Consider the following 15,316-nt stretch of genomic DNA (forward strand, 5'->3'; position numbering starts at 1 on the left):
CTAAATATAGAAAACAATTATTAACAGACACAGACAGTAACGCAATAATAGTTGGGGCCTTGAACACTCCACTTACACCAATGGATAGACCATCCAAACAGAAAATCAATACGGAAACATTGGCCTTAAAAGACACATTAGAGCAGATGGACTTAGTAGACAAATATAGAACGTTCCACCCCAAAACCACAGAATACACATTCTTTTCAAATGCACATGGGACATTCTCCAGGATTGATCACATATTAGATCACAAAAAAAGTCTCAATAAATTTAAGAAGATTGAAATAATACCAAGCATCTTTTCTCTCCACCAAGGTATGAAACTGGAAAGCAACTACAGGAAGAAAATTGGAAAAACCACAAATATGTGGAGATTACACAAAATGCTACTGAAAAACAATTGGGTCAATGAAGGAATCAAAGGAAACATCAAAAAATATGTGGAAGGAAATGAAAGTGAAAATACAACATGCCAAAATCTATGGGATACAGCCAAGCGATTCTAAGAGGGACGTTTATAGCTATACAGGCCTACCTCAACAAATGAGAAAAATGTCAAAGAAACAAGCTAACAGAGCAGCTAAAGGAACTTGAAAAAGAAGAACAAGGCCCAAAATCAGTAGAAGGAAAGAAATAATAAAAATCAGAATGAAAATACATGAAATAGAGACTTAAAAAACAATTAAAAAATTAATGAAACTAAGAGCGGGTTCTTTGAAAAGATAAGCAAAGTGACAAAACTTTTCCTGGACTCACCAAACAAAAAGAAAGAGAGAAGCCTCAAATAAATAAAATCAGAAATGAAAGAGGAGAAATTACAACGGACACCTCAGAAATACAAAAGATCATGAAAGAATTATATGAAAAGCTATATGCCAACAAATTAGACAATCTAGAAGAAATGGATAAATTCTTAGAATCATACAACCTTCCAAAAGTGAATAAGAAGAAATAGAGAATTTGAATAGACAAATCACCAGTAAGGAGATCAAAACAGTAAGTAATCAAAAACCTGCCCCAAAATAAGAGGCCAGGAGCCAACGGCCTCCCTGGAGAATTCTACAAACCATTGAAAGAAGACTTAATACCTATCTTTCTAAAACTCTTCCAAAAAATTGAAGAGAAGAGAAAGCTTCTTAACTCATTCTATAAAGCCAGCATTACTCTGATACCAAAACCAGGCAAGGCTAACACAAAAAAAGAAAATTACAGGCCAACGTCACTGATAAATGTCAATGCAAAAATCCTCAACATTATACTAACAAGTCAAATATAATGGTACATTAAAAAGATCATACACCATGTTCAAGTGGGATTTATCCCAGAGATTACAGGGATGCTTCAACATCTTCAAATCACCAACATGATATACCACATTAACAAAATGAATAAAAATCACATGATCATCCCAACAGATGCAGAGAAAGCATTTGACAAGATACAGCATCCATTTATGACAAAAACTCTGAATAAAATGGGTATAAAAGATAAGTACCTCAACATAATAAAAGCCATATATGACAAACACACAGCTAATACCATTCTCAATGGAGAAAAACTGAAAGTTATCCCTCTAAGAACAGAAACAAGACAAGAATGCCCATTTTCACCATTCTTATTTAACACAGTATTGGAAGTCTTGGAGCGGTCAGGCAAGAAAAAGAAATAAAAGGGATCCAGATTGGAAAGGAAGAAGTGAAACTATCACCATTTGCAGATGACATGATTTTATATATAGAAAACCCTAAAGAATCCACTAAAAAACTTACATAAATAATAAAGGAATACAGTCAAGCTGGAGCATACAAAATCAACATAAAAAATCCATTGTGTTTCTATACACAAACAATGAAGTCACAGATATAGAAATTAAGAATACAATCCCATTTACAATCACAACAAAAAGAATAAAATACCTGGGAATAAACTTAACTAAGGAGATAAAAGACCTTTACCCTGAAAAGTATAAAACATCATTGAAAGAAATTGAAGACACAAAGAAATGAAAAGATGTTTCATGCTCTTGGATGGGAAGAATTAACATACTTAATAAGTCCATACGTCCTAAAGCAATCTCCAGATGCAGTGCCATCCCTATCAAAGTTCCAACAAGATTTTTCACAGAAATAGAACAAAGAATCCTAAAATTTATATATAACAACAAAAGACCCTGAATAGCCAAAGGAATCCTGAGAAAAAAAGAACAAAGCTGGAGGTATCACAGTCTCTGATTTCAAAATATACTATAAGGCTATAGTAGCCAAAACAGCATGGTACTGGCACAAAAACAGAGACACAGATCGATGGAACAGAATTGCCAGCCTATAAATAAACCCACACATCTACGGACAGCTAATTTTTGACAAGGCAGCCAAGAACGTACATTGGAGAAAGGAAACATCCATAATTGGGGTTGGGAAAACTGGACAGCCACATGCAAAAGAATGAAAGTAGACCATTGTCTTACATCATACACAAAAATTAACTCACAATGGATTAAAGAATTGAATGTAAGACCTGGAACCATTAAACTTCTAGAAGAAAACATAAGCAGTACGCTCTTCAATATCAGTCTTGGCAGCGTATTTTCAAGTGTCATATCTGACAAGGCAAGGAAAACAATAGGAAAAATAAACAAATGGGACTACATCAAACTACAAAGCTTCTGAACAGCAAAATAAACCATCAACAAAACAGAAGACAACCTAACAACTGGTAGAAGATATTTGCAAACCATATATCTGATAAGGGGTTAATATACAAAATATACAAAGAATTCACTCATCTCAACAACAAAAAAACTAACAACCCAGTTAAAAAATGGGCAAAATCTTCAAGAAATGGTGCTGGGAAAATTGGACAGGCACATGCAAAACAAATGATAGTAGAACATTATCTTTCTCCATACACAAAAATAGACTCAAAATAGACCAAAAACTTGAAGGTAAGACCTGAAACCATAGAATTGCTGGAAGGAAATATAGGCAGTGCACTCTCTGACATCAGTCTTAAAAGGATATTTTCGAATACTCTGTCTATGCAGACAAGGGAAACAAAATAAAAAATAAATAGGTGGGACTTCATCAGACTGAAGAGTTTCTGGAAGGTGAAGGGAAACCAGGATTAAAGCCAAAGGACAACCCACCAACTGGGAGAAAATACTTGCAAATCACATATCTGACAAGGGGTGAATCTCCCTTGTATATAAAGAACTCACAGAACTGAACTAGAAAAAAGCAAACAATCCAATCAAAAAGTGGGCAGAGGGTACAAATAGAAATTTTTCCATAGATGTTATACTGATGGCCAATAGGCACATGAAAAGATGCTCAACATCACTAATCATCATGGAAATGCAAATCAAAACTACAATGAGATATCACCTTACATCTGTTATAATGGCTATAATCACTAAGACAAAAAATAACAAATGTTGGAGAGTTTGTGGAGAAAAGGGAGCCCTCACACAATGCTAGTGGGAATGCAAACTGGTGCAGTCACTAAGGAAAACAGTATGGAGATTTCTCAAAAAGTTAAAAATAGAAATATATGACCCAGCTATCCCACTCCTGGGTATTTATCCAAAAAACTTGAAATCAACATTTTAAAGAGACTTATGCACCCCTATGTTCACTGAAGCATTATCATAACAGCCAAGATGTGGAAGCAGCCCACGTGTCCATCGACTGATGATTAGATAAAGGAGATGTGGTATATATATATATATAGACAATGGAATACTACTCAGCCCTAAGAAACCATGAAATCTGGCCATTCGTGACAACATGGACAGATCTGGAGGGTATTATGCTAAGTGAATAAGTTGGAGAAAGTCAAATACTGTATGATCTCACTCATAGGTAGATGATAAAAACAATGACAAACAAACACATAGAAAGAGAGATTGGATTGGTGGTTACCAAAGGGGAGGGGGGAGGGAGGAGTGTGAAAGGGGTGATTAGACACATGTGTGTGGTGATGGATTGTAATTAGTCTTTGGGCGGTGAAAGTGATGTAATCTACACAGAAATCGAAATATAATGATGTACACCTGAAATTTATACAATGTTATAAACCAATGTTATCACAATAAAAAATAAAATAAAATAAACTACAGCTACACACACAAAAATCAATTGATAACTATACAGGAGTAATGAACAACCCAAAAATGAAGTTAAGAAAAATCTTATCTATAACAGTATTAAAAAGAATAAAATATCAAGAAATAAATTTCACAAAAGAAATATAAGGCTTGTACACTGATAATTACAAAACTATACAAAACTTAAATGAAGATCCAAATAATTGGAAAGACATTCCATGTCCATAGACTGGGAGCCTTAATATGGTTGATATAACATTACACCTCAAATTGATACGCAGATTCAACACAATTACTACCAAAATTCCAGCTGCCTTTTTTTGCAATTGACAGGTTGATTCTAAAATTCAAGAAATGCAAGAGATCCAGATATCCAAAATAATCTTAAAAAGAAGAAAAAAGTTGGATTACTCAAATTTCCTGATTTGAAACAAACTACAAAGCTACAGTAATCAAGGCAGTGTGCTACTGACACAAGCATATAGACATATAGCTCAATGCAATAGAACAGAGAGTTTGGAAATAAACCCTTACTTTTATGGTCAAGGATTTTTCAGCAGAGGTGCCAAGTCAATTAGGTGAGGGTATAGTCAACTTTTCAACAGTGATGCTGAGACAACTGGACATGCTAAAGAATTAAATTGGAACAATTTTTCATGCCATACATAAAAATTAACTGAAAATGGATTATAGACCCAAATTTAAGAGCAAGAGCTATAAAGCTCTTAGAAGAAAACAAAGGAGTAAGTCAGGACTTTGAATTGGGGAATGTTTTCTTAGATATGATGCCTAAAACACAAGCACAAAAGAAAAAAATAAATATATTGAACTTCATTAAAATCAAACGTTGTGCTTCAAAAGAGGTCATCAGGAAAGTGAGGAAATAATCTACAAAATGGGAGAAAATATTTGCAAAACATGAATTAGGCAATAAACCTGTATCCAGAGTATATAAGGAACTATTACAACTCAATAATTTAAAGGCAACCCAATTAAAAACTTGGTAAGGGATTTAAATAGACATTTCTCCAAAGAAGATATAGAAATGGCCAATAAGCACGTGAACATATGCTCATCATTAGTCATCAGGTAAGTGCAAATCAAAACTACATGATACTACTTCACACCCTTTAGATCACAGAATAACTCAGTATTACATGGACATCAACTCAATGAAAATTAATGTATGAATTAATTTATAAATCTGGTTCTTAAATTCATTTGGAAGAACAGAAGGCCAAGTCAAGATATACGAAGAAATATAAAAAGCTAAGATGGCTTGCCTTGAGATGTTAGAATAATTATAAAGGCAGAGAAATTAAAACAGTGTAGGACTGGCATAGGTAGAGAAAAGTAACCAAGAGAATAGAAGAGAAAACTGAGAGACATTGACACATTTAGGTTTAAAGACAACCAGCCAATAAACCAACCAAACAAGCTCTTAGTATATAGCAGATACTGCATTGCCCTCCATTCAGGAGTATTAAATAGTGACAGCTAAGGTGGTTATCAATATGCCGTAATATTAAATTGGATACATATCAAACAACACAGACACATACAAACACATTCCTTCCCTCTCCCCCTTCCCTAGCCCCAGGCAAGCGTTAATCTTCTTTCTGTCTCTATATATATGTGTGTATTCTGTACACTTAATATAAATAGAATTGTAGAATATCTTGTCCTTCGTGACTTGTTTCCTTAGCTTTGCGTAATGTTTTCAAAATTCACCCACACTGAGCAAATATCAGCACTTCATTAATTTTTATTGCCTAATAATACTACATATTTTGTTTACTTATCCATCAGTTGATGGACATTTGGGTTGTTTCTACCGTTTGGCTGTTATGAATAATGGTGCTATGGACATTTGTATATAAGGTTTTTTGGGGATATATGTTTACAATTCTCTTGGGTACATACCAGGGGTAAAATTGCTATGTTCAACATTTTGAAAAACTGCCAAAATGTTTTCTAAAGCAGCTACATTATTTTATATTCTCAGCAGTAATGCACAATAGTTCTGATTTTGCTACATCCTAACACTTGCTATTGTCTTTTTTAAATTATAGCCATCCCAATGAATGTGAACAAGTATCTTGTTGTGGTTTTGATTTGCATTTCCTTAACGACAAATGATTCTGAGCATCTTTCCTGTGACTGGCCATTTCTGTCTTTTTTTGAAAAATGTCTATTCAAATTTTTTGCCTATTTTTTAATTTGGGCTATTTGTCTTTTTATTAAGTCGAGAAAGTTCTTTACGTATATTGTATACGATTCTATTATCAGAAATATGATTTGCAAATACGTTTTCCCATTCCTTGAGTTTCTTTTCACTTTCTTGATGATATCTTTAGAAGAACAAAAGCTTTTTAAAATGTTGGTGAGGTCCAATTCATGGCTTTTTCTTTTGGCTCTTGTGCTTTGGGTGTCATATCTAAGAAAGCAGTGCCTAATCCAAGGTCACTAAGATTTATGCAAATGTTTTCCTCTAAAAGTTTTATGGTTTTTGCTGTTACATTTAGGCCTATGATACATTTCAAGTTAATTCTTGTGTTTGGTATGAGGTAGGAGTTCAAATTCATTCTTCCGCCTGTGACTATACAGTTGTTCAAGTACATTTGTTGAAAAGACATGAAGGGTATTTTTGCTTGTTACAAAATCCTAGGTGGGCAATTCCTTTCTTTTAGCCCATGAGAGGTGGCTTTATTTTGTCTTCTGGCTTCATAATTGTTGAGAAATGAGAAGTCTGTTTCTTTTTTGCTCCCTTAAAGGCATTGTGTCTCCTCCAAATGCCCCAGATGTTTTTGTTCTCCTCTGTTTATTTTCTAGCAGTTTTGCTATGATGTCTTTATGTGTTTTTTTTTTCTTTAAAGACATCCTTCTTAAGATTCTTAGACTATCTTGAATTTGGGAGTTGACCTATTCCATTTGGAAAATTATTGGTCCTTATCTTATTGCTTCTTTCCATTCTCTATCTTATCTTTTTAATGACTCCCTCTCCTGAGTTGGGCAGATTGGGTGAGGTAGTAATCACTTAAATCCAATCAAGCAATTAAATGGCTAAGGGCTGATGTGTAGTTTGATTCTGGATCTACCTCTTTATTTTGGGTATGGACCTTGCAAGCTACTGATTGAGAGCTTTGCAAGCATTTATCTTCTCTTCACTGAAAGTCTGCCAGGGATAAATATGTAACCTTTAGAGAATCTCAGGACAATTTCCCAGCCTACACTAATACAAGTACTTCAAAATGTAACAAAAGCTTTTAGGAAAAGACTAAGATTTTCTGGATGCAAGATTCCTTCACCATTGGGTCTTTGACCATCTTGTGACTACAGGGAAGTTTGTAATGTCTTTTTTTTTTTTTTTTTTTTTTTGAGGAAGATTAGCCCTGAGCTAAGATCTGCTACCAATTCTCCTCTTTTTGCTGAGGAAGATTGGCCCTGAGCTAACATCTGTGCCCATATTCCTCTTCTTTATATGTGGGACGCCTGCCACAGCGTAGCTTGATATGTGGTCCATAGGTCCGCACCCGGGATACGAGAACTGACAAACCCTGGCCACCTAAGGGGAGCATGTGAATTTAACCACTTCACCACTGGCCGGCCCCTGTAATGTCTTTTTAATGTTTTTGACCTAATTGACCAAGTTCCTGAGCAGCTTTCAAGCTCCAAGAATGCCTCATGGAAAAACAATGGTCTGCGGTCTTGACAACGCCCCCTCCAACCCCTTAAATTCCAACTGCTAAAACGTTTTAATCATTTTTTCTAGTAGAAGATTTCTGCCCAAGCCAAGCCTGATCTTCAACTTTCAGAATCTGCAATGTCCCTAGGAACATAAATGGCTGACAGTAGTCCCCTAATATATGCAAAGTTTCCCTCCTGTGCAAATTTAGACCATTAGTTTTCTTTGGTTTCACTGTATTCTAATGGCTTTAAAAATATCATCAACACAATGTTTCTTGATTTTTCTAGTCATTTTCTTGTGATTGCATCTGTCACTACCTACTACATCCTTTCCATAACTTTAATATTTAATACAGGTTTTAATGTAATTGCTAAATATTTAAATATAAATAATCTGCCTTAGTATTTGTTTTCCTATTCTATGTTCTTTTTTTTCACTGCTATTGCCTTCTTTTGTGTTAATCAAATATTTTCATTGCCTTTATTTTTTCCCCTTTATTAGCTTTTAGTTTCACATTATTTTATCATTCTTCTTGTAGTTAGATTATAAAACGAATATTTGATTTATACCAATTTTTCATTTCTCTATGTATGTATATTAGTCAACAACGGCTTTTACTAATTTCTATGATTATCCTGTCTTTTTGCTTAATTATTCCCTCTCCTGGTTTAGTCTCCCCTTTTTTTGACAATACTTACAGAGATGAATTTGGAAAGTAAATGCAAATACTTCCCATTTTTGCATCTATCATTTTAGTATTGGGGTGAATTTCTCTATTCCACCTGTCAGCTTAAACAGAAGTTCTACCTTTTCAGTGATTTAACCAATGTACTTTCTAAAAAAACTTTAACAGTATACCTTTCAACTCAAAATCTTATTTTCCTTTCTCTTACTTTCTCTGTCTTTCTATCTCATTTCTATGTCTATCTCTATTTCATCTCTATGTCTATCTCTATCTCTTCTCTCTCTATATATATATGTCTTTCTCTCTTCAAAATTTCCTCACTGTGGTTCCAAATCACCCATTTCCTCGGGAGAGCACTTTCCCATTTTATAAGTTTCTTTCCTTGTGTCTTTATGTGGCCTTTCTTCAAACCAATAGTCATTCTGATTGAATGTTCATTTTGGGAGTTGATAATCACTTTACAACTCCCTTTTACACAGACATTAGAGTTGGCATTGCTACCTATTCCACTTGAGATAGAATTGACCCACCTGGCTATTTCTATGAATATTCTAAATATTTCCTCTGTCAATTGCTCTTGATTCTTCTGATATGGACATGAAATACTGTTGCCATTGCTGCTGTTTCCATTTTCTTCAGCAAATGATTCTATGTATATTTTGTACCATGGCTTTCCTTTTTGTTTTCAACCTTAGTTCATACCATTTTTAAATGATTTCATAGGTCCTGGATTTCCCTGACTTCTCTTTGGGTTTTTCATGAGTCATCCTTGAAGTTCCCCAGTATGAACATGTGCATTTGTCTGTGGGTGTCTGTATGTTTGGTTTAAATTGTATTCATATGCCATCTTATATTTATGACCCTTTTAATGTCCATAGCCATAAGTATTTATTCTATAATTACTAAGAAAACCATAGAGATGGGGTGAGGGAGGGAGGGTAGATGGTTTTCAGTCTTCCTTTTTCTGTCCTGAATGCAGATCCCATAGACTTTGAATGTTTCTCTTTATTATTTTGTGGAAATAATTCTGAATTTTAAACCCAGACAACTTGCATGATTTTGTTCCTTATAGTATTCCTCTTCTCTTTCTATAATCCTTTAAAATATTTAAACTAGAAGTCACATTTATTTAAAAAATCACAATTATATATCAACATCTATTTCTTTTCAGTTTCCAGAAAAACACATATATGGAAAATCAAATTATAATAAATACCTTCACCAAATGTATCCTCACATTGTTTTAACCCACTCCTACATTTTCCTTCCAGACAAAACCATTGATTCTCTGAACATGAGCGCCCATCCTGAACATAAAAGTTATCTTGACATGATGCAGATGATCCATTGCAATATTCAGGGAGATCACATTCATCAAAGGTAGCCCTACACTCTTCTCCTTTCGCCTTAAACTGATGGGAGCAAGCAAATGATACTGAATAAAGCAGAATGTGAACATATAAATATTATAAAGAATGATAACTTTGCTTAAATAGGTAATATGGAAATTTTGAAGAGGCCCTTACCTTACATGCATCACAGCATTCTCCTTCAGCACACTCTGAATCAGCTGATAGTCTACATGTACCAGCTTCGCAGCATGCATCACTAGCACATTCCTGAAAAGAAAATCAAATGCTCTAAAGTATCTTTTATTTACATTGGATAGGTATTTTAATGATGTAAACATATTATATAATATACAAATAGATGCTTAACTTACATGTGTGCAAACAGAGAAAAAAGCCACTTATTCACTCATTTAACACACACTGATTGGTTACCTACTATGTGTGAGACTGTGTATTTGCTATGTCCCTAGAGTAGGTTTGACTCTATTGGTAGTAGGATTTTCCAAAGCCCTGGAGTGCGCCAAAGCCAAGATACCAAGAAGATCTCTGGCTCTTGTAGACAAAGAGATAGCTAAATACAAGATATGAAATAAACAGAAGTTATGATTTTAACAATTTCATTATAGTGACTAGTTCTTAATCAACCTTTATGAATCTATTCAATTTTAATGTCTGTAACTTTTATGGGATATTCAAAGTTTGGTTTACTTCTAATTCTTCAAAGATGAAGAGCTAGAAAATAGTATTTCTGAACGTGACGGAAATGATCACCTTTATAACATTCCTCTGTATCTTATTATGTATAGTTCAATGCTATAATTCATCTATCTATGCCCAGTGATTCTGCTTTTAAAAATTCTATTATTAAGCTTAATAAAAGCAACAAATAAGTAAGGAGAGAGCTAGAGAGACAGTGTATTCACACACACACACATTCACATTTTTAAATTTCCAGGGATTTGAAATATGGTTAGTTGGGCAAAAAAATTTCAGTGAGTTACACAAAAGTAAATCATGGATTTCAGTAGTCTGAATGAGTTATAGCATGATACTAGGGCACAGTAAATTTGCATTATTTTACAGGACTATTCTGCCAAATCAATGTCACTGCTATTGCTAACTATGGGGGATTCCAGAGGTGAAGTTATATCACAGGGGCATGGGACTCAATTAGATGACATTTAACAGAGCTAAGACACACTACTCTCAATTTTTATTAGAAACTTTCAAGGTGTTTTCGTTTGGATCCAAACAAGCAAAAACAAGTAGGTACTGGGGAATAATTCCTGAAAAAGCACATCACCCAACTAAGTATCTGAAAACACACTTTTCATGTTGGAGAGGGTACACGTGAATGACCTTGACTGTTGCAGTAGGGAACACTGAACTCCATTCATGTCTTCTTGATTCTGTCAGGTCCATAACACTCACTCTTAGTCTCACAGTCTCTGTCTTCTTCATTTTATTCCCTTTATCTCTACCCTTTCACCTCCCTCCAATCTAGCAGCTTTATCTGACTAAGATTTCTGTGGGTTAGAAAAACTGGCTTTTATTGCTTATGTATAGCTCAAATTTTTTTGACTTAAAGATTGACATGGTTTAAAATATTCAAAGCCACAAATGTGTCTCCTATGTTTTCTTGTTCAATTGTAAAAGCTTTATTTCTGTCTTTCTGAATGGCAGAGGATCTTAGGTTAAGAAGAAATCCTAGGGAAGAATATACTCAGGGTAAGTGTAAACCTAGGTCAACTCAGCTATGGGATTAATGACCTTGAGAATCACCATATAGATAATCTATAAACCACTGAGTCCATATGCCAATATATAAGTGCACTCATTAGTTTATTATAATCCCTAGTGCCTTCTTTGTAGAAAAGTGAGTTTGACAAATTAGGGAAAATGGCAATGTAACACTACAAAAATTAATAATTTTTATGTCATTCTGGCATATATTCTTCCAAATTAGTACCAACCTCTTCACTCCCACAGTCACATTGTTCTCCTTGTTCCACTTGTTGATTACCACACTCTGCATCTTTGTATGATGGATCTAAACGTGGCTGATTTTGAAGACATTGGGACTTTGGCTTTGAAATAAAACGTGCAAAATCTTCCATGCTGCAGTTGCTAAAGTTCTTCACACCACTGAAATGACTAAAAATGCATCAAACTTCAATTTTTTTGTAAGCATTGCTTCCATAAACTACCTAGCCTCAGAATAAAGTTATTTAATAGCATTCCACAACATACAAAATGCTCAATTTTGTTAGCGTCAAACTTTTATTTTGTGTGCATGGGAAGTCAATTGAGCAAGAATTTATGCTAAATATTTTTAGTAGAAATAACTAATCAATAAATTTTATTGGTTTTTATATTACACTTATTAGTGACACTGCTTTCTCTTGAAGATCTGACCTCACAAAGTGCTCCATCTCTATTTCATTTGTGGCTTCCTTTTCCTTTCATGACTTCTAAATATTATAATACCGTTGTATTAACAAAAGAGATTGGGCTTTTCCCTTCTTTATATTTATTCATAGGCAATCTCATCCAGTTCTATATTTTAAATAACGCCTGTACTTGACAACTCAAATATTTATTTCTCTAATATAAACTTATCTAAATTCTAGAGTCCAATATCCAATTCTTTACTCAGTGTTTACAAAGAGATAACATTTCTAAGCACAAATCTAAGATGCCACCCTTTTACCTCTCTTTATTCCCTATGTGACACCTATTTTTCTTCAAAATATTTATCCACAACTGGAATATTATTTATTTAATTATTTATTGATTATCTTGTCCTACTAATTTTTAGCTCCAGGAGAAAAAACATTCCAATTGTTTTGTTCACTAACACAAAGTTAAGAGCATAATGATTATTTTTAAAAAATGAATGAGTGTATGGTTGAAACCATGTGTTTTAAATAGTAGATTCTTTAGTTGCTGTTTCATTATAATTTCTACTATTCTGAATAGTATTAACATGTAAAAAATATAATCGTGAATGTATATAATTAGTAATTAGATATACATAACATGGACTTAGTGAATTTTAAGGCAATAGACTCAAAACCTAGTCATTTAGATTACTACAGGAAAGTGTTATTCACATGAGGACCTCGAACAAATTAGAGATTTTTGAACAAACTACCAATTTTGGTATTTTTCTTTTCATGGTCACATCCTCCTTGAACATACTCATTTGTTATAGTAACCACAAATAATGGATTTATTACTACTTTGCCAATAATTCAGATGATTTCTACCTAAATACCAGAAACCAAAAGGAGAAAAAGCAATAGAACTTTAATATTACCAAGAACCAGGCAATGCAAGATATGTTTACTACGTGTTAACTTGCTTACAGGGTAAAAAAGGCTTTCTGGTAAAAAAAAAACTAATGTTGTCATTAGAAAGAAAACATCAACCATAATTATGTCCAGTTGGAGAATTTATTTGCATTTTGAATCTCTGCACAGATTTGATGGATGTTTCCATTCTCTATTCTTCCATATTCTCCCATCATCTTCCTTATGATAATAGAGCCTCTTATGTTCAGTTAATACATGGCTTCATTGTATGATGCCTACATTTCTTAGCCTTTTGTAAAGTTAGGAGTGGACATGTAGAAAGGTCAGATAATTGGCCTAATCAGTCAGATAATTGATCTCAATCAGGACATTACTGTTTTAATCAGACGTTCATTTCCCCACCAAAAAATTGCAAAACATTGACAACAGGATGGAATGTTCTCATCACAATGAGATAGAGAATAATAGAATGGAGCATCTTTTCCTCAATCCATAAAGTAAACATGTGTCCAATATTTTGCATTTTTTAGAAGAAATAACACTCAGAAATGAAATGAATAAAACCTGTCTTCAAATATAACTTTGAAGAAATTATCAGAGGGATCTCAATTACTAACCAAAAACAGAAAAATAACACTCAATACATACTTTTAACTTCTACAGCATAAAGGGAATCAAGGAAAAATGGAAAAGAGATAAAAATAAACACTTTTGTTAAATGTCTCAATAAACTTCAAAAGATGTACATCTAAATATATATTTTTGGATGACAACCAAAATTAAATCAGAAATCAATAACAAAACGACATTTAGAGTATCCACAAATGTTCAAAAATAACTGACATGTTTCTAAAATAATCCACTAGACAAAGAAGGAAACACAAAGTTTGAAAATATTTCAACTAAATGAAAAAGAAATATAAAATATCAAATTTTGTGGTAAGTAATTGAAATGTTGGTTACAAGTAAATGTATAGCTTCAAAATTCTTAAACAAAAAGAAAGAAGGTTTAAAATCAATTATTTGAGCTTTCACATAAAAAATCTACGGAGAATAACAAGAACAAATTTACCCTAAGCTATACATAAATAAAGAAAAAATAAGGTAGACAAGTGATGGGCAGGAGTCAATAAAATGAAAATATAGTCTTTGAAAAAATCAAATAGTTTGATGAAATCCAAGTTAGAGTGATTAAGAAAGAAAAAGAGAAACACAAATTATCTGTATCAGAGATAAAAAAAGATCATATCACCATAAATTCTAGTGACTTTTAAAGAAAAATAAATGAAGAATACAAAAAACCTTATGACAAATTAAGCAATTTCAATGAAAATATTAGAAAAACAAAAATAATAAAAATCTAAGTAGCCTCATATCTTAAAAATTAATTACTAAACTCCTTCCTTGAAAGAGAAGTCTAAGTCCAGATGGCTTTGCTGGTGAATTTTATCAAATAATTTAGGAAGAATTAATATCAATTTTCCTAAATCACTTTTAGAAAATTTCATGAGGCCCAAATTACCCTGACAATGAAATCAGTCAAAGGAATTAAAAGATAAAACAACTAAACACCAATGTCCCTCATAAATAAGGAAGCAAATGTTAGAAAAAAAAATCCAGCGACAAACAGGATAAATACATTAAAAGGATAATGCATCATGCCAAATGTGGTTCATTCCAAGAAAATAACGTTATTTAAACAACAGAAAATCAATAAAATGTATTTCAACATACCGACAGAATAAAGCAGAAAAAAATTACATGATCATCTCAATGTGTGATGAAATATATCTATGATGAAAACTTTGGCAAACAAGGAATAAAGAAGAACTTCCTCAATCTGATTCAAAGCCTGTATGAAAAATTTCCACCTAACAGACTTAACAGTGAAGGAGGAAAGATTTTGCCATTAAATCAGAAGCACAGCAAAAAAGCCACATATTCCACTTTCATTTTACATTGTGTTGGAAGTCCTAACCACTGCAATAAGACAAAAAGATAGAAATTTAAAAAATATATAAAGACTTAAAAGGAAAATGTAAAACTGTGTGTATAATATATGATTGTACACGTGTAAAATTCTAATAAAGCTAAAGTAAAAGTGCCAGAATTAACTTAGCAAAGCTGTAGGATATAAATTCAATACAAAATAATCAAGAAAATTTCTAC

The 15,316-nt window shown here is 33.1% G+C and overlaps 1 protein-coding gene across 4 annotated transcripts in view; it reads right to left on the reverse strand.

Moving 5' to 3' along the window:
• LOC103541927 (disintegrin and metalloproteinase domain-containing protein 2) overlaps positions 1–15,316 on the reverse strand; it is a 134,001-nt gene that overhangs the window by 43,956 nt on the left and 74,729 nt on the right. For all 4 annotated transcript variants that reach the window (XR_011534412.1, XR_011534411.1, XM_070599078.1 and 1 more), the window contains exons 12-14: positions 11,807–11,987; positions 10,008–10,100; positions 9,698–9,893 (exon numbers count right to left, since the gene is read on the reverse strand). Coding sequence is in view for 2 of the 4 variants with exons in the window: in XM_070599078.1 (XP_070455179.1) it covers positions 9,698–9,893; positions 10,008–10,100; positions 11,807–11,987 (470 nt within the window). In the remaining 2 variants the exon portion in view is untranslated. The remainder of the gene's footprint in view (positions 1–9,697; positions 9,894–10,007; positions 10,101–11,806; positions 11,988–15,316) is intronic.

Source organism: Equus przewalskii, chromosome 28 (genome assembly GCF_037783145.1).
Source record: "Equus przewalskii isolate Varuska chromosome 28, EquPr2, whole genome shotgun sequence".
NCBI classification, from domain to species: Eukaryota; Metazoa; Chordata; class Mammalia; order Perissodactyla; family Equidae; genus Equus; species Equus przewalskii.